This window comes from Archocentrus centrarchus, chromosome 5 (genome assembly GCF_007364275.1).
Source record: "Archocentrus centrarchus isolate MPI-CPG fArcCen1 chromosome 5, fArcCen1, whole genome shotgun sequence".
Taxonomy (NCBI): domain Eukaryota; kingdom Metazoa; phylum Chordata; class Actinopteri; order Cichliformes; family Cichlidae; genus Archocentrus; species Archocentrus centrarchus.
In genome coordinates this window covers 25,933,988-25,954,695 of record NC_044350.1, presented here as the reverse complement: position 1 = coordinate 25,954,695, position 20,708 = coordinate 25,933,988, and the positions used below count along the sequence as shown (strand labels likewise).

General features: G+C 38.8%; 1 protein-coding gene across 1 annotated transcript in view; it reads left to right on the top strand.

The window, feature by feature from the left end:
- The window catches only part of snta1 (syntrophin, alpha 1), a 39,475-nt gene extending 26,547 nt beyond the window's left edge, over window positions 1-12,928 (top strand). The window contains exons 3-8 of the mRNA XM_030729490.1: window positions 7,631-7,826; window positions 8,114-8,303; window positions 8,811-8,941; window positions 9,343-9,539; window positions 10,903-11,090; window positions 11,590-12,928. Coding sequence (XP_030585350.1) covers window positions 7,631-7,826; window positions 8,114-8,303; window positions 8,811-8,941; window positions 9,343-9,539; window positions 10,903-11,090; window positions 11,590-11,682 — 995 coding nt within the window. The 3' untranslated portion in view covers window positions 11,683-12,928. The remainder of the gene's footprint in view (window positions 1-7,630; window positions 7,827-8,113; window positions 8,304-8,810; window positions 8,942-9,342; window positions 9,540-10,902; window positions 11,091-11,589) is intronic.
- Window positions 12,929-20,708: the final 7,780 nt, after the last annotated feature.

Sequence of the window (20,708 nt, the reverse complement as noted above, 5' to 3'; positions counted from 1 at the left end):
TGTTTTTTCTCTTTCTTGTGTATAACATATCTCAAAATGTTTGCAAACACCACTTGTGGTTTAGGCATGTCAAACCCAAGTCTGATTTTCATTATTAATGATTATTTATTTTAAAAGTGTCCCTTAAAATGGACCTATTGTGTTAATTTCCAACTACTTACATTATTTATCTCCATTAACCTGGTACTCTGTAATATATATTTATTTGGAGCACTGGATAAGAAATCAACCTTTTCCTACTTAATCGTTTCTTTTTAAATTTCTATCTATATTTCTTAAATCTTGCACTGCTATTTCCTATTTTTAGATTTTTGTATATGTGTATTTATGTATATATTTATTTATTTATTTATTTGCACTGTTACTCAAGAGCTCTGCACAAGAATTCAACAATGTACCCAACCCTTGCGCGCGAGTACAAATGGCAAATAAGTCGCTTGCATCTTAGACTCTAGAACTGGATAATACACAATTCAAAAAAATTATTTATCTTATACCAGCCCTTTATGCCATCCCTCAGTTCATCACTGTTTGAAACAAGCCATTTTAGCTCCTGTCTTGTTAAGCCTCCCCATCCCTATAGACCGACCATCCATCCATCCATCCGTCCGACCATTCTTCCATCTTCTTCCACTTATACAGTTCTGGTTGCCTGTGTAGTGGTTCCAAAAACAAACAGCAAACCTACTCAAAAATATAATTTCTCATACCAAGCATATTCACAAGTTCAGAACAATGTTCATATTTAAGGGAAATGTGCAAAATACCAAACAAAGTGAAATACTTCTGCTGACAGTGACCTTTTTTTTTTTTTAGGTTAGGTTTTAAATTAAGATTTATTGCCAAGAAACATTGTTACAACAAACAAAAAAATCAGCCAAACACAAATGTTCTTACTCTTAAGAACAGTCCTGACTGTTTACCTTTAGTCTAGCTCAAAATCTAGCTCCGTTGAAATGTACTCTGATAAGTGCTAGAACAAACAAATGTGGGTTTTTTTGCCCTTAAGGGAAGGCAAACAATTACATTTCACATGTAAAAAGATAATATTTGAATACTGGGTGACTCCTCTATATAGTGATCGAGTATGAAGTGAACAGTATTTAGCCAATAATGTATCAGTCGGGCCCAACTCAACACACATTCCTTTTTGCATTCTTGAGTTCGTTTGCTAACTCTATAATCAGTCTGATGTTTACTTTCATCCTCTTTTGAGTAGTCTGCATCTTAAATGTCGCAAACCATGAATTCCGCCTTTCTGTATGTCTGATTTATGATCGCAAGACTGATTGTTTTCTTGTGTCCTTTTTGTTTTGTTCTCTTTTACCTCAGTTGACCTCAATGTACTGAGCAGAACACGTTGAGCCTCTTTTGTATGTAATTTATGATGTCATATTTGCCCACTACATTGTTCCCCTGAGGTTTAACATTGGGACATTCTTTGCTTGACATGGTTTACTGAGCCAACTACATGCTTCTGAGGTCAGTGACTCTCCAGTCACATTCCAGCTGCTCCCACAGTAACCAGTGGCAGGCAAACGAAGAGCTGACATTTAACTTTGGTGCGTTGTTTGGTCTCTCTCAAGCCGGTTCCACTTTTTAACTGTCAGCTGATGCTTAACTTCTCAAGCTCCTGATTGGATATGGATGGTTTTAGCATTAATAGAATCGATTCTTCAGAGTGTGTAGAAAAGCGCAGGCAAAAGATATATTAGGTAATTAATGCAATAGTGAGGTCTGGCTGTTTACAGTTTGAACATTTAGATGTGTTCTTTGGCAATTTGGATTGTCCAAACCACAGTTAAGTGAGTTGTCCTGGAACTCAGCTGACTGAAAATGTCTGGCTAGGACTTGTTAGGTTGAATGTAAAATTAAAGACTTTAGCAGTAAAAGCTTAGTGGCAGATCCTGCAGAAGAAGCAAAGAAACTCCTCACATGTGCACACTCACACCCACACACAACTCTCTCTCTCTCTCTCTCTCTCACTCACACACACACACACACACTGCAAAAGTAGTTTCACTGCCTGCCAGATAAGCTAAAGTAATAACAGTGCCATCTCAGCTAATTTTAGCCCTGTATTGAATGAGCCGCCACTGGTATTCATGGCAACATTTCTGGCTGAGCTAAGCTGTATATTCGGTCTCTGTGTATTGCCTGTCTCACGCATTCATATTCTCTTTTCTTGCTCCTGATCTTCATTTTTTTTTCCCCCCTGCCTCCCTCTTTTCCGTGTTGTTAATTCTATTTTTACTGCTTTTTCAATTCTCCATCTTTCTCATCATCTTTCCTCTCTTTTAATACACAATTCTGTTTAAAAGCTATCACATCCGATTTGTTATTTGGGGCCATCTCTAATATGAGAGACAGCAATGTAAATATTTCTACATCCCTTTTTGGATAATAATAACGCTTCTTTACAAAAGTAAACTCTCCTTATACCTACTATGGTTGGTGTTTTCTCCCAACCTATTCTGTTCTGCAGTTTGTGCAGAACCATACACACCACACATATATTCAATCTTACATAATAAAGAGTAATGGCCACTAAGAATAGACATATGTTTACGTGCTAGATATTAGCCTCTCTAGCCATGACTATGTTTTGTCTCCTTATATTCTCCTATAGTGTTTTTAAGAATCTATTGTTATTCAAAGTGAACTATTTGTGTGATTGAGACCTCCTTATCTGACAGCTGTCACCAAGGTGGCAGTCTTCATGTATTTGGCTGCACTAAGTTGCCACCCACAGACCTAATGGTCCATGTAAAACAGTAATAAATGTGTTACACACAGAAATGTTTGTTAACAGCCACTGTGTGAAATTTGAATTATTAAAAAAAGTATATAAAATCAGATTTAAAAAACTTTAGCAGCATTCTCAGCTCTGAAATGTTATGGTTGCTAGCTCACATTTCACATTAGCTCAAATGGACTGCTGATGCAGGCAAACAAAGTGTTTTAACCAGTTTACATGGGTTTGGGAGAAAAATACTATGCACTCTGTATATGGAATAGTTTTGTCACTTTGTGGATGTTTGTATGAGAATTTACATTTAATTGCATTTTTAAAACTACACAATAATGGGGCTTGGAGATTCAGTAATTATGTTACATGGCAAAGCAACTGCTATCAGTAATATAAAAACATGCTGAAATATTCATAGCACCATGTTAAAAAGCTCAGATCATCTCAAACTGCTTTCTTGAGCATGCTGATGAGTTTACTGTACTCAAATGGCAGTCACCACATCTCAATAAAGTAGAGCACCTTTGGGATGCGGTGGAACAGGAGATTTACATCACGGATGTGCAGCCAACAAATCTGCAGTAACTGTGTGATGCTGTCATGTCAGTGACCAAAATCTCCGAGGAATGTTTCCAGCGCCTTGTTGAATCTACTTCATGAAGAAATAAGGCATTTCTTAAAGCAGGAGAGGGTCAATCCCAATACTTGCAAGTGTACCTAAAAGTGCTTGGTGACTGTGTAAGACTGTGGATAGAAATTGTAAATCAAGCTAACTAGCATTAAAAGATAATTTATCATTTGTTCCTCTTGTCCACAGATGGTCACTTCTGACTACAAAAAAAGCAAAGTGGTGGCAGTTAAAACCTCACGGTGGAGACATACGCTCTATGGATGTATGGTCTATGGCCATAACAAATGAACTATAACCATTAGAATTTTCAGCACTAGTACCAGTATATCAATATGGCAACTGATTTTGATTCTTAAAAAAAGGAAACATTTTTAAAAAATGTTTTTCTTTATATATTTATTTAACTAAGTGACACCCATCCATCCATTCCATCCATTCTCTTCTGCTTATCTGGGGCCGGGTTGCAGGGGCAGCAGCCTAAGCAGAGAACCCCAGGCTTCCCTCTCCCCAGCCACCTCCACCAGCTCATCCAGAGGGACCCCAAGGCGTTCCCAGGCCAGCCGAGAGATATAATCTCTCCAATGTGTCCTGGGTCTACCCCGGGGCCTCCTCCCAGTGGGACATGCTCAGAACACCTCACCCAAGAGGTGCCCAGGAGGCATCCTAGTCAGATGCCCAAGCCACCTCAGCGGGCTCCTCTTGATGTGGAGGAGAAGCGGCTCTACTCTGAGCCCCTCCCGAATGGCTGCACTCCTCACCCTATCTCTAAAAGAGAGGCCAGCCACCCTTCGAAGGAAACTCTTTTCTGATGCTTGTATTCGCGATCTTATTCCTTCGGTCACTACCCAAAGCTCGTGACCATAGGTGAGGGTAGGAACGTAGATTGTCTGGTAAATCGACAGCTTCACTTTTACACTCAGCTCCCTCTTCACCACGACAGACTGGTGCAGCGTCCACATCACTGCAGATGCAGCCCCGATCTGTCTGTCGATCTCCCGCTTCCTTTTCCCGTCACTCGTGAACAAGACCCTGAGATACTTGAACTCCTCCGCCTGGGCCAGGAACTCATCCCTGAGCCGGAGAGGGCACTCCACCCTTTTCTGGCTGAGGACCATGGCCTCAGACTTTGAGTCACAGTGACATATTTTCCTAAATGTTAATCTGTTCTTTAGAAAAATATGAACTACTAGTCAGTACCCAAACTGCAAGAAAGCTCAGTAGTCAGTAGTAAAGATTCCACATCATGCATTACCACATATTACCGCATATTATTTATGTACCCATTCAAGAGTATAAAAAAGTTTTTGTGTAAACCCAGACTGTGTGACTCACAAATGTGTATCCAAGGAAACCCTCCTGCAGACCACTGAAAGAGACAGAATTTTCAGTGCTCTCAATCCACAGTGAGAACTAATATTTTTTTCTTAATAAATCTTTGTAGATTTTCAAAGAAAATCTTTAACAAAATTGCAATGACCTCATCTCTGTCAGGAGAGAAAAATGAAATGTAAGAGGGAGATTTTAGATCTAGGACATTGCTATTGATCCACCATATTACTTTTGAAAAATATTGAAAATGAGCTTTCAAAAGAAGACGCGCAAACTCAAAGGAATATTCCGAATTTCGGTCATGCCCTTTACTGCAGCAACTTAAAACCTCTTGAGACATGCACTGCGATCCTTAAATACTCATAGCAGCATGTTTGAAAAGGACCGCAGTCATTTTTTTCTGTAAATGTTGCTCATTCAGTTTTCCTGCTTTGTACCATGTAACATTTCTACAGCATTTTGCACACTGCTTACCTGTGGACACTTACGTTTCCATTAAAAGCACACAGTTGTAGCAAAGTCGTCATGCCATTTTCCCATAACAGAGATCTATGTGTGAAAATTTAAACCCATCAAATTGGCAAATAAAACATACAATGTTAGCAATTTAATGTTTGGAAGAAAATCTGGCAGGAGCTCTATTTTGGGAATGGTGGAAGCGTCCTTTCTCACTCCTGTTGTCCTGTGCTATGACTCTTCTGCTTGCCCTCTGGCTACATGCCTCTTGTACAGAGCACTTCACACTTCCCCAGTGAAACCAAAGCTTTGCCTTAAACCTACTGCTTTGCCACGTCCTCTGGGCTATTTTTACTCCAGCAGTGGCTACTGCTTAAACCCATACCACAGCCTTTTGGACTGCAGCAGAGGCTATGTGTTTCCATCTGTGGTGTGTCTAGGTATATGAACATGGGCGTGTGAGTGGTAAAACTGAATTTAAAATATGTGTACAAAATAAGCTACAGTAACAATTTGATAACAGTTATATCCACCAGAAATTCTGGGCACCCCCTTGGCCTGGGGTTTGAGATGCTGACCATGAGCCTCAGCTTCCTCATTCAACTTTAAACAGGAAACTTCCCACCCAGTTAGATGTAGCTCTGACAGTGGCATTGGCCATTGAGAGAAAAATCTGTCTTTAACTTACAGAGCCTGTATACAAATCTTGTAAATAGGTTTTTAGCACAGTTCTGAAATATGTACTGATAGTCCTTGTGACGGTGCACCTAAAGCTGTGTTTTCCCAACTTCTTAAGAGTTTGCAAGAAAGAACCCCAGAACATATGGTGTCAGAAATGGGATGGCTAGTCCTGAAATGAAATGAGGGGAATGCACAGAACTGTGTTCCCAGCACAGATGGTCAGATGAATGCTGTTTTCTTCCCGTGTTCAGGTTGACACCTCTGTAGTCAACCTTAGAGCACTCCTGGCCCAGGAAGACCTCTGTCTTTCAGACAATGATGCATCAATAAACCTTTAATAACGTATCTAATCTTATGAGCTGCACAGACTTCCTCATCTAATTCATATCTCTGTTTCTGTCTTGTTCTTGTTGTTATTATCAGCTGACACTGTTTCTTAGCTAGACTGTCCTCAGTAGTATGCCTTTGTATTTCTTGCTGTGTTTTACTCTCTCCTCCAACATTACAGTTTGAAGGGCAGTTAGTCCCTCAGTGGTAGAACATCCTGAAATAGAATCCCCCTGGGTTTCAGGTCTACTGTGCTTGGATCCTGAAGCATATGACAAATGACAGGGTGAGTGTTTTATTGAGGTGGTGCAGTCTCGAATCAGCTTGGCCACTTCTAATGGTTGATGGGCCTGAGTAATGGATTCAGGTGTATATATGTAAATTCATAGTCATCAGAATAGGTTGGTGGATCTTGTTGTTGAATTCTTGCATAAATACACCACAAGTGTGTTCTGTGCAGTCATAGATGGTTTCATTTACTGAACTTCCAAATTGTATTATTATTATGATTATTAATAATAAAGTGGGAGGGTGGAGCTGTTTATTGTTCTCCCTGTGGCTGCATGGGTTCTGTCTGGGTACACTCCAGGATCCAAAGACATGTTTGTTAGGCCTGCTGCTGAAAAAAAAAATGGCTGCAGGTGTGATTGTGAACATAAATGGTTGTCTGTGTGTATGTGTTGGCCCTGTAATGGATTGACACCCTGACCAGGGTATACCCAATAAGCTAGAATAGCCTTGAGCCTTCACGACCCTGAAGTTGCTTATAAGAGGGAGGATGGATGGATGGATGGATGGATGGATGGATGGATGGATGGATGGGATAATATTTTGTTTTCTGTTTTTTATCTTTTTAACCTTTTGCCTTTTTGTAAATAATCCCACATTTTGCACCTTGGACACCCAATAAATATATTAAATCACAGTATTATTTTTTCACATGCACCTTGGTTTTTAAAGCTTTTCAAGAGCTTTTGTGTTTTGTATTTATACTTAATTAATAATGATTTATATTGACATAGCACCAGTAGTACTGCTGTTAGTAGCAAAAACAAATATGGAGTAACTGTCAGTACTGGTAGTCCTTGTGATGGAGCACCAAAAGGACGTATGACACACAAGCAAGATACAAGTGTCAGATTACATCTCCTCTTTGGCTCCAGCATAAAGACATGCCAGAATCAACTGCATACAATACAAATACAACATAAACATCACAGGCTCTGTATGATCAATAACTTTAGTGACATATCGTTCTTTATGCTGTGTGTTGATTTCTGCAGCACTTTGAAACAGTTCTTAAGTGCTGCAGTTTTCAACTCATCTTCAAACCTGAAGGCTTCATTTTCACATTTTCTCTCTCTCTCTCTCTCTCTCTCTCTCTCTCTCTCTCCTCTGTCCTCTTTTACTTTTTCTGCCTTTTCTCTTATCTCCCACACTCTCCCACTCTGCTTCAGTGAAGTACATCAAGGAGATGTCTGCCTTCTTTAAAAGCTCTGGGTCCCCCGGAGCAGGTCTCCCGTGGGATTCTCCCCCTTCCACACCTCAAAGGGGCACTGAGCTTTCCCCTGCTGAGGTGAAGGAGCCCCGGAGCATCCCACTGAAGCTGTGCCAGGTGTCACGAAAACAGTGCCCTCCAGACACAGAAAACCGGTACTACATGATTTACTGATTTATCTAATATTTTACACAGCTTATACATTTCAATAAAAAAATAAAATAAATCTGACACAACATGAAAATAATATGGCTTTGTGAGAGACTTCTTCTTGTGTCTTGCTCACATTCTCTTTGCTAAAATCTGAAACTTCCTCTTCACCCTCAGGCTTCAGTCACTTTGCCATGTCTTTTTTATTCCTCTAACAGCCTTTTCCCCACCTCTTTTATGTTTCTTTTCTTGCATCTCTCTCTCTCTGTCTTCCTCTCATCTCATTTGCCAGGTATTTTGAGGTGATTTCATCCAACAGAAAGAACTCTGTGTTCCTGAGGGCAAAAGACCCTGCTATGGCTCAATCCTGGTACAATGCCATCCAGACTGGAGCTGCCAACCTTTTGCCACGAGTGAAGGAGGAGATGAGGAACATGCAGCCTGGCATGGAGGTCAAACATCTGGGCTGGATTACAGAGCAGGTATGGAAGAATACTGTTGTACATGATAAATAGTCCATAAATGGCTGTGTACTGTTGAACTCTTTGTCTATTATTTTTAGCATGACTACAAATCTTAAGTTATATACTGCATCGTATTTAATGTACAAGCTGTTGAAACATTTTAAGAAATTTGACCCTTTAGTCTTTCTGAGCTCATTTAACTTCTGCCTTCACCAAAATTCGATAATTTGAACCACATTTTGATCTGCGTCGCCAAACCGAGTCAGTGAACAGAAACATTAGGAAAATTTGGATGAAAAACAGTTATAATTACTTATGTACATGAAACCATACAGGTCAAATTTAACTCAAACTAAGTCATGCTATAAACAAATACGCACTTGTGTGTGTGTGTGTGTGAAGAATTTCACAAAGAAAAGAAAAGTGGGAACTAGTGTTTTAGAAAAATAGAAATGGTTATACTGATCTGCAGCCTAATCGTTTAAAATATTTCTGAAGTTTTGATACAAATGTGAACGGCTGCAGGTATCTCATGGTCCAGAGAAACCTGTGCTGGCTGTGTTGACTGACAAGGACCTGCTTCTGTATCCCTCGTTTCCTGAAAGCAAAGAGAGCCTCAAAAACCCCACAAAGAGTCACCCGCTCATCACTACCAGGTTAGCGCCCTCATAGCACACGCTACACAACATGACATTTGTGGTTATTTCTCTCTCTTTCTTATATAAACACATTCACATAACACATAAATATGGAGTTTCATAAACCCCACCCTGTTCAGCTCAGGCCTTCCCCTGGGTTTCTTTTAGCCCAAAGAGCACATGCTCACTTTTTCCATAGCTGGACTATGAGATATTTTGGCATATAACATCATATTCATGTGGGGAAAAAAAAAAAGTGGAAACAGAACCTATGAGTCATGGATTTTTCCTCCTTTCTCTCCTGTGTAGCCCTGTAGCAGTTTCTCAGCAACATTATTTGCTCTTATGTCTACATTATTGTCTGTAAATCTTGATAATTTTTTTTACTATTTCTCATATCCCACACCCTCCTTTCTCAGACTGGTCCATTCTGGTCCAGGAAAAAGTTCTCCAGTCCTGGACTCTGAGCTGTCATTTGGCCTGCGTACAGGCACCAAGCAAGGCGTGGAGACTCATGTTTTCAGGGTGGATTCTGCTAAGGAGCTGTCAGCCTGGACTCATCTGCTGGTGGAGGGTTGCCACAGTGCTGCTGAACTCACCAAGGAGGTCACCACGGGTACAGAGATGCAAAGATTCTTCAAGTTTTCGATCCATGCCTGCTGCACGTTTCCTCTATGAATAAGCAGAAATTCAGATTTATTAAAAATAAATCCCGCTATATGTTAAATGCACCATGATGGCATGTCGGTTATACTACAGTCCACATAAAATTATGTCGAGGGGCTGATATTCTAAAACAATTAGTAGCATCTGTCTCTTCCTCTGTAAGTTCAGAGTAAGGGTCTGTTGTTTTTTGATTACTATCAGACACACTGGTTGATAACATTGGTAAGCTGAAAGAAATAAACAATTTTTAAAGAAGAAAGTACCTTTAACAACAGGTTTTCACCCATAAAGATAATTTGGACTGATATTCAGTTACTCTCCAAAAACAGCACATCACAAAAAACCTTCTTTTAAATAGCCTAAAGAAAAAAAAAATGCTTTCTTTGACGGTAGAAGCTAAACGGGAATAAAAACGGAGCCCCGCTTCTGAAAGTCAAAATACTAGCAGTACAACATGACTTTCTTTTCAGTCTTCTGAGAGTCAGAAATTCTGATTCAGACATTTGAATCATTTCTATAAATATACCTCAAATCTATTTCAACCAAAACAATTCCTGCTTTGGCGTAAGACACGGTTCTGTTCACCAGACACACGCAAACGTTCCAGTTCAAAATAGAGGCTCATCTCACAAAGCAGGATTAGTGTGACTTATTGTTCTTTACACAGTGATTTGCATGCTGTACCTCTTTGTAGAACGTCCCCAATCTTTGCACAGTTCTTCTGGTTGCAATCTCATAAAAGATCTGGGTTTTTAGAAATGAAACTTTCTTGTAGTGGATTTTTATAAAAAGCTTGAGGGCAGGCAAAACATTTTTTGTCACATGTATAGCAGTATATAAAGTCTTAACTCTGCCCTGATATCTGCACTCCCTACAGCTCTTTTAGATTTAACCCATGATGCTCGTAACAGTCCTACTTTTTGGGGGCAAGTGCCATAAACAGTTTAAAAAGGTGCTGTGTAGTAAAAGTATCACATTGCCCTCTGCTGGTAGAATAAGATGATGCAAAAACTTTCAGATATCAAGTAAAAATGTATTTTTTAATTCCAATATAATCATTAAGATTTACCTTTTTTTTTTAAACTAAAATTCTGTTTTCTTAACAGTAAAAAAAATATTTAAACTGCATTTTTATGTTTTCATCATCACATTTAGTAAACTGTATTTAACTGATCTGTGGCCCTGTATCAATACCGCAGTGAACTCACAAAGAAATCAGAAATCCCTGTATATTTGAGATGACTCAGGCTGATCACTGTTCAATCATTACCTTACCGTCACTCCACGTAAGCCCTGTTTTTCTGCTCTGACAGCCTGCAGTTGGAATGGGAAAGAGTGTATGCTGGGAGTGCACATCGATGAGGGTTTCACGCTATTCACAGAAGAACTGGGTGTCAGGAAAAATATTCTCCTCCAGCAGCCCTTTGAGCGCCTCAGAATGTCCTCAGACGACGGGGTTCGAATGATGTTCCTTGACTTTGGAGGCCCTGAGGCTGAGATAGTAAGTTCTCCTCTGTTTTCTATTCGACTTTGCCTTAAAGTGAAATATGTGATGTTTCAGGGCAGTGATACTACAGTAAAATCATTCCAACCATTACTCTGAGTGGTGAGTGCTTACTTCCTAGAGACACAGTGAACTTGATTAAACCAATTTCTATCTAAGCAATGACACATGAGAAAACTCTGGAAAACCATGTAACCACACTCAAATCACAAACAAACAGTACCAGTCAAAAGTTTGGACACACCCATTCATATGACTCATATGAATAGGTGTGTGCAAAATTACAGCATAATGATGTTTGAAATTATATTATATTATATTTCTGTACTATTGTGTTCTGAATGTGTTCTGCAGCCACATTCCCTGGCCTGCTACAAATCATATTTTACTCTTAAAGTTAATCATGTTGTTTATGATTTTTGACATTTTGTGATTTCCTTCATATAATCACTTTTTTTTTTTTTAACTCTTTGTTCTTATCTGTATCTTCTTTCAGCAACTGGACCTGCATTGTTGCCCTAAGACCTTAGTCTTCATAATCCACTCTTTCTTGTCTGCTAAGGTCAAACGACTTGGTCTCTTGGCCTGATAGTGGCCAATTACCCAGAATGTCACAATAGGAATATTCAATAAAACAGCCCAGAAACTCTGAAATTCCAGACGATGGGGCCCTGGAAATGATACTAACAAGCCTTCCTAAGCCTCTAAAAATCATCTTTGGTCAGGCACCTCCTGATTTTTCTATGGAATGAACTGCAGCAACGATGGACGTTTGTTGAAGTTGTAGCTGTTGGTGAAAGTCAGTAGCCACTTAAGGGATCTTTCATCTGTCAGATCTGTCACAGTATGTCATGACACTTTATGATGGCAAACTGTGTGTACATGTGTGTGTGCGTGTGCATGTGTGTATGACTGCCTGTATCTCAATGTTTCTAAGCTTAAAGTCCCAGACATTTGTTTTTTGTCATCACATTGTTTATTTTTATTTCATAAGTCAAAATGGGCCTTTGTCTTGAGCATCCTTTCATCTTTCAATCTTTGCTTTATGTGCTGTGAACAAAATGATTTTGTTGTGAATAACAAAAGTTATTTCACAAAGGTCCTGATTGATGTTGGACAAACATTTTCATAAAGGCAGCTTGAATGAAGTGACAGGATGACACGGCTGATCACTACATAATCAATAGTCTGCACTGAACAATGTACAGAATCCAACTATTATGATATACTGCTCATGCGGACTCTTAACTTGCCTTTGCCCTGAATTTTTATGTAAGAAGTCACATGCTTTTTAAGACAACTTCCAAAACGCCAGTTAAAATAGATTTTTCATTGCAGCTGAAATACATCCCTCTCCTTTCTATGGCCCAACAAGAAGAAGAACAGAGTATATTTTAAAAGGCTATTTTACTGTGTTTTAACTTAACCAATGAATTAGACAAAATATTTATACCAAATGCAAAACTGTGCTGAGTATCAATGGCCTTAATCAGTCTTGGCTTTAGTTTTATGTCAATAAAATAAAAAAAAAAATGTGGTGAGAATTCTTCCTGTGTTTTCACAACACTGACAAATATTTTGCATGATCATTTATTGATGGATGACATACAGCTGGCTTAACTAATCTACTTCTCCTATATGGTTATAGCTTTTAACCCTTACTTATGATTGAGAGGGGAGGTTTTAAGACAGAAAGTTTCACCATAGTGTTTCACACATTTCTTTGTTTTAATTTAAGTACCATATGAAAAATGTTAGGTTGGTCATTTCTGTCCTTTTATCTGTGCTGACTGAACATCTGCAATTTGGGGCCTTCTTTTCTCTTTGAACACTAAACAGACTTGTATTAATATATATATATATATATATATATATATATATATATATATATATATATATATATATATATATATATATATATATATATCAAAACTAAGTGTTTGCTTTCAAGAATAAAATGTATTGTATATTCTTATTTAAACAACAGTGTGCCTTGCAGGGTTGTTTGTATATAAATATGTAATAAACTTTGTTAACTTCTATTGTTTACTTTGCATGCACCTGATTATTATACTTTATATTTGTTTCTCTTAAAAGAAAGAATACATTATCTAAACACAGTTAAAGCTGAACTAATTGATATTTAATGATTACTAAAGGATAATATGCATTTTATAAAAGCTGTTGCTTGTTATGACCCTAGAGCCTTTTTGAATCTTCAATATTAGCATTTTGACTGTTGCCATGTTTGCCATGAAAGGGTGTAGTGCTAGTTAGCTTCATTTGCAAGGTACAGCCATCCATAAATTGTTGGAGCATGGCACAGGCACAGATGTCTGCTACTTATTACTAAGTAACATAAAACTACTAGAATTTCACCCACCAAAACTGGAGCACAGATTTCTTGGACAGGCTGTCAACCAAATAGCACACCATGTTATTTTTCAGATAATTTAATTTCAAATGCTCCACAAAGTTCTAATACCACAAATTCAGTCAAGTTCACTGACAAATTAGCAGAAGCAAAGCCTAGCAGGCAACCAGCAGTACCCAAGCGTCAAAGCAACCATGCCCCTAATAAGGCATAATGGGTGAGTTAAATGTAGACAGTATGAAAGATGGATGTAGCTACCATGATGTCACAGACTGGTCACGCTGCAATCACAAGTCAACACCACAGATAATCCTTATTTTGAAATGCAGTATAACAGAGTTACAAAATAGCCTTCATTTTTTATTTCATATGATCCAAAATGAGTGACTGAACCCACAAAGGCATCAAAATTGTTTACAGAGGTCAAAACAGAAAGCAGTTTTTATCTTCTATAGGAAGTCTTTTTTTTTTTTTTGCAAATTAAATGGCCTTCAGATTGAATACTGGTTTAAGGCACTTCTTCACTGGATTCATTTTCCAGACCCAGAAGCTACGACCATGTTTTAAAGACCACCCCCCCTACAGTTGTCATGAAAGGGGAGAGATAAAAAAAAGTTTTTGTACCAGGGTGTAAACATGTTTATTCTAGCTGTAAAGACTGTCATTTAAATCTTGGATTATGGGGACTGCATAACACCTGGAGCAAGCCTCAGGTGGCAATTTGAGGAAATGCAGTTTTAAGACGGACTTAATTTTTCAGCTAATGACTCTGGCGTACCGCTCAGAATACCCAAACACTTTTAGTACCTTACAGCTATTTCTTCTGGTTTACCACCCCTATTTTTGGGGAGTGGGGGGTGGGCATTTTTATTGTTCTTATTTTTATATTGAAATAAACACTGCACCACATTTGTAGATGGGACTAATGACTGGTGAAGCTTAGCAAGTAAAGCACTTAAAATTGATATATTTCCTCTCAGAAAATGGTGGGGAGAAAACAGAGCTAAAGCTGATGTCCATCAAGTACCCAGCATCATGACTCTAAATGGGTCGGCTGAACGTTCAAATAAGTTAACTGTTCGCTGATTGCCAAAACAACCATGTGATTTTAATGTGTTTTCATTCTGACCCACACCATCAATCCATCACTCTAAATCCCTCTTAAGCCAGAGTCCTTTTAGTCAGCTCCAAATCACTTGATATATTCAGCTGCATGTTTTATATCTCATGGTCTTTAACGAGCCGTTCCACTGAGCAGCTTCAGACAGCGGCTCTAGCCTTCGTGCTGTCTTTATTTAACAGTCCCAGTTGGTGATCTGACAGTTTTACTAAGTCCAGACAGATCTGTAGAATGGAAAGAGCAAAGATGATGATGATGAGATGCTGAAGTCAGCAGGGTGTGTGATGGAGGCAGTTAGGCCTGCTGCTGGCCATTGTAAAAAGAGCAAGCAAACAGTCCACTCACTTGTGCTTTTACTGTCATTAAGAAGTGTTATCAGTGAGGCCCAGATGCTGTTTTTACTAGAAAAATTTTATGTTAGTGTGTGTGTGTGTGTGCGTGCACACATATGCTCTTTTAAACACACCTTTGAATTTGCGTGTTTCAGAGCAGCACATAAAATGACAGTCTAGTAATAACAAACTCAGAGCTGTATATCGAATCACAATAGTGTTCACATTTGATCATATGTTCTGCCTTCCTCCCCTTCCAGCTCTCTCACCCCTCTTGTTTAGATGTTACCATAGAAACGGCAGGGAGCTCCGTCTACCTCTTCCATTATGGCTGTTGCTGTTGAAATTGTCAATCAGCCTCTCAGATCCTGCAGGAGAGGAGGATCAAAACCTGTGAATATATTTTGATCAATAAAATTGTAAGGACACTTGGAAGGGAGAGAGAGAGGGATTCAATTGTTGGAAAATACAGTTTTAGTAAGAGAAGTGGCTAAAAGAACATGTTGTACTAGATAAAACAGACTCTTCTTTGTATTGCAGTCTGAAAAGCAAACATCGTGATATACAAGAGAGGTTCTCTAAATAAGGTTCCTATCTGGTTTGGCATCAGGGCATTTGTATGAATTTTTGCGAAAGAAGGAGAGAAAGAAAGGAAGGCAACTCACCTCACAATAAAATTTGGATCAAAAACTTGCTACAAATGCATTTTTCTGCAATTGTAGAAAACGGAACATGCTTTGGATAAATGACATAAAACGAATGAATATAACAGGCATAAAATACTAAAGGGGAAAAAATGCTACATGATAAATAAAATACACAGTTAATCATATTCTGCTCAAGGGTTTCACCCTTCAGTATAAATTTGTACTCTAAAATTTCAGATAAAATATATTTATTAAAAATATATTTGAAGTATAATGTTAGATAAGACACTTAAACTGGATATTTTTAAATTACAAATGCAATGTATGACATGGATCCTGGTTCTGTTCTAAAGATGTTACTTTTCCTTTTCCTCTGTCCTCCCTGTGTCTCAGACTGCTTTCACCTTTACTTTCACCTTTACTTTCACCTGCTTCTCCTTCCTCACCTGCGTGTCATCCCCAGTTAGTTCTCAGTGTATTTACAGTCTGGTTTCCCCTTTGTCAAAATGTCTGTTTCTGTTTCCTAACGTGCTCTAAGTTCACATTTATTTATATAACACTTTTTTTTAGTCCATTTTTTAAGTCCATTGCAGATTTGCAGCTGCAAGGTTGTTGGTGCCTGTCATGGTGGCAATCCCCAAACCAGATGAAGGGAGCCATCAAACTAAAGAAGGAGTCCTATTGGAGTCCTTGGTTAGCCTGTGGGTCTTCAAAGGCAGCTGAAAAAAAAACCCATTGACACTAATTACCTCAGGCCTCAGAATCTTATCCCTGCTTTATACGGATGATGTGGTACTGTTGGCTTCATCAGGTAGTGGCCTCTAGCTTGCGCTGTGGAGTGGTTCACAGCCGAGTGTGAAGCAGCGGATATGAGAATTACCTCCAAGTCTGAGGCCATGGTCCTCAGATCCAGAACACGCTACACACCAGAGAAATTATATTTCTCAACTGGCCTGGGAACACCTTGATGTTCCTGCAGATAAGTTGGAGGAGATGGCTGGGGAGAGGGAGGTCTGGGTTTCTCTGCTTAGGCTGCTGCCCCTGTGACCTGGTCCCCAGATCAGTGGACCGTCACCCATTAAAGGCCTATTTTTAGTGCATTTTCTGTTGTTTCTCATGTCTGCATTTGGATCTTTACTCCTGCCACATCCATGGCAATAGTATATAACTCACTATATTGCCAAAAGTATTTGCTCATCTGCCTTCACATGTATATGAACTTGATTGCCATCCCATTCATAATCTATAGCAGGGATCCTCAAATCCAGACCTCGAGGGCCGGTGTCCTGCAGCTTTTAGATGTGTCCCTGATCCAACACACCTGAATCAAATGGCTGAATTACCTCCTCAGTATGCAGTCAAGTTCTCCAGATTCCTGCTAATGACTTCTATATTTGACTCAGGTGCACTGAAGCAGACACACACCTAAAAGTTGCAGGACACTGGCCCTCGAGGCCTGGATGTGAGGATCCCTGATCTATAGGGTTTAAGGTGATGTTGACCTGGCTCACACTTTCTGCTCTAATTCATCCCCAAGTTGTTCTCTCGGGTTGAAGTCAGGATCCTGTGCAGGCCAGTCAAGTTCTTCCACGTCAAACTTGTCCATGTCTTTCTGGACCTTGCTTTGTGCACTGGTGCGCAGTCATGTTAGAACAGGAAGGGGCCATCCCTAAACTGTTCCCACAAAGCTGGGAGCATGAAATTGTTCAAAATGTCTTGGCACGCTGAAGAATTAAGAGTTCCTTTCACTGGAACAGGACAAGCCCAACTCCTTAATCCAATTGTAAAACAACCCAACACCATGACCCCCCCCCCCCCCCCCCCCCCCCCCCCCTTGACCAAACTTTACACTTGGCACAATGCAGTCAGAAAAATACCGTTCTCCTGGCCACAAAGAATGGGTCTTTGTGAAGCAATCTGCATGGCAAGGTGTTTGATTTTATACAACTGTGGAAGTTATTGGAACACCTAAATTAAATGATGTGGATGGGTGAGTGAATAATTTTGGCAATATAGTGTTATCCCTGAGGCTAGGCACAGACCCAAAATTGTCCTTTTGGCATAGTTTCTACACTTTATTGCCCAATTATTTAGTCATCTTTTTAAAAATGAGCCTTTATTAAAAAACAGAAACAAAACCCACTAATGAAAGTGATGTTTAGTTCATTGGTTCATCTACTTGCGTGCAATAAGCGAGTCATTTTAATATCAGTGCTGTCATCAGTGTCATTCTGAAAGTTAAAGGATTGAATCATCACACAGCTTATCTGTAACTTTTCATCAAAGTTGTGATAAGGATCAAAAGTGTGAATGAAAATCATCTCAAGTTAAATATGGACAATATCGTTTGACAATTTTCTGTGTTCATCTTGGATCATAGTTCACACAGTAACTGAGTAAGTGCATTTACTCAAGTACAAATGTGAGGTACTGAATTAGCGGAACGCAATCTACTTTTTACTCTGTACATCCAGTCTTTACAGTACTTTACCTCAAACAAAAATGGTACTTATATGCAAATGTATCAGGAACAGTGATCAGATATGAAGGATATTTTGTACCATTATCTCACACAAAAGGTCACAGAGGTTTTTTTTTTGTTTTTTAAAAAAAAAAAAATATATATATATATATATATATATATATATATATATATATATATATATATATATATATATATATATATATATATATATATATATATATATATATATGCTTTAACAATGTAGTTTGAAAATAAGACCCATTAACACTTGTCTTAATAGTAGCTCATCCTTAGGGATGTCCACAGATGCAGCTGACTTGTCTAGGACACTGTGTTGCTATCCACTGTTTAATGTATTAACTATGTAAGTGTTTCTATCTTAAAATAACAATGTTTATTTTTTTAGCTGCAGACATATGAGAGAATAAAGCTGTTCTTCTGATATCTTAGTAGGAACTTAATACTTATCTCCCTTCTGCCCCAGAGCAGTAGTTTTCAGTTTTGTAAATTCAATGCATATACACTGAAGTCTAAGTAATTCATTATTGCAGACTTGAGATCTATATATCTATATTACACTTGTAGCAGGCAGGTGGCAGTAGAGTACTTAGGTATGAGAGAAAAACTGAGCAGCAGTGTACCTTTCAGAGGCAGTAGGGGTCTCTGTGTCTCCATATGGAAGAATCACAAAGAGAGCACGAGAGAGGGAGAGCATTCAAGCTTTGATTGGTCCTGACCAAATTCAGAACAGGACATCCCACAGTATTCAATACTGTGCCCTCCTCCCCACCCTTCCCTTCCTACAAACACAAAAGGACTACAGAGTAGAAAGAGGACAAGAGATTAATACTTAGGCTCAAGCAGAGCAATTCATATTCCAATTGGAAGAGCATGTTATCTATTTTCTCGTACTCATTCATTGTGCTTTTCTTCCTGAGAAGCATTCGAATCAAAGCAGGGTTCAACCGGAATCAAATACGACTTTCAAGGAACTGAACAATGGCAACAGCATTTAGTATAGCTCGAACGTTTCAACCTTGCAATCCAAAAGAAGCAACTGTGCAATCACTTTCACATCAACTCCTCAATAACCATGTCAAATATGTACAGAGGGATGGGGTGAGGCTAACGCCAAATCCTGTGTCATTGGAAAGTCATTCATCCAAGCTTAATCAATCTAGGTTGTTTGATTCAATTCAGACTGCCTCCTGGGCAGAAGAGAAAAAAACAGAATTAAAACAGAGTTGAGCTGACACTTTCCAACTTTGACAAGCTTCTCACCAGCTCCTGCCTCCTTTGTTTCTCTTTCTTTCTTTCTTTCTTTCTTTCTTTCTTTCTTTCTTTCTTTCTTTCTTTCTTTCTTTCTTTCTTTCTTTCTTTCTTTCTTTCTTTATCATTCTCTCATCAGTCTCCTAGAGGCAGGAATCATAGCTACTCATTTCATGCTAAGGTATAGCTTGAAATTCTTTTTTCAGTTATCTTTTTTTTCTTTTGTTTTTTAAAGAAATTGTTATTACTACTGTATGTCTTAAAGACCAGGTTAGAGTTATTAAATATGCCAAAGCGAATTGTATTTTCGCTCAAGTAAGCTTCTTGGAAATATTCCATCAGGGCACCCTTTTATTCTTTCCAAATGTAGTTATGAATTTTAAAGTAGACTTGTATTACTGGAGGAGAGAGGTGTGTGATCAGAATACTGAGCAAAGCCCAGATTGGACTTCCTTGTTCTTGGAGCATTGAAAAGGAGACTGTAGCTGTCAACAGGAGAGGTGAAAAAGAGAAAAAGAAAGAGGGGAAGAAAAGTGGGAGTTAATATTGCTTGATGTCAAGCACTTTAAGTACTTTTTAAAAAATATGAAACTATGGGAAGGGACCATATTATCTTAAAGTAAAATATTATATGTGAGTTTGTAATACAATAGCTCCAAAAGAAATCACAAAAAAATGTTTTGTTTGTATATTTTTTAACAATTTAAACACATAGTAGTATCATCATATAAACATTGAGACCCAACACCAGTACCCCATACCCCCCCCCCCCCCCCCCCCCCCCCCCCCATCCTTCCTTCCTTCATTTAATTTTTTGGTATTCATGAGCATATGCTCCTGTGTGAAGTCCCCTGTCAATAAATATGCACAGCCTTAATTGTTCCCATCGTAATTAGACTACAGTTCTGTTCTTTTTGGCTCAGGTGTATGTTAAAGCTCTTTCTTTTGTCTGCGGTTTGGCACCTCTGATGATTTCCATGACAATCATTTGAGTGAGTGAGGAAGTGAGAAAAAGGAAAAGGCAGGGAGAGAGAGAAAGAGAGAGAGGAGGTGAGAAACAGTTGCTGGAATAAAGCCCCATCTCAATCTGAATAGCTTATTAATAGAGCTGGTCCCAGGCAAACAGATGGCAGCTGCCAAAAACAAACACAGAAATCACAGAAATGAAAACCCTAATTCAATTAGGTGGGAAGCTTTCCTCACTGCAGCAGTTATTGAGCAGTTTCCATTAATTTGATAATCCATTTTTCAAAAGAAATGTATTAAAAAGTGCCTTTTCCAAAGTGTTCTCCTGTGTTTGTTATCTGAGGCTGATAAGTACAGAAAGGAGAGGCCGCGAGCTGCATGTATGTGGGTGTGAGAAGAAAACAGGATTTAAGTAATTACTG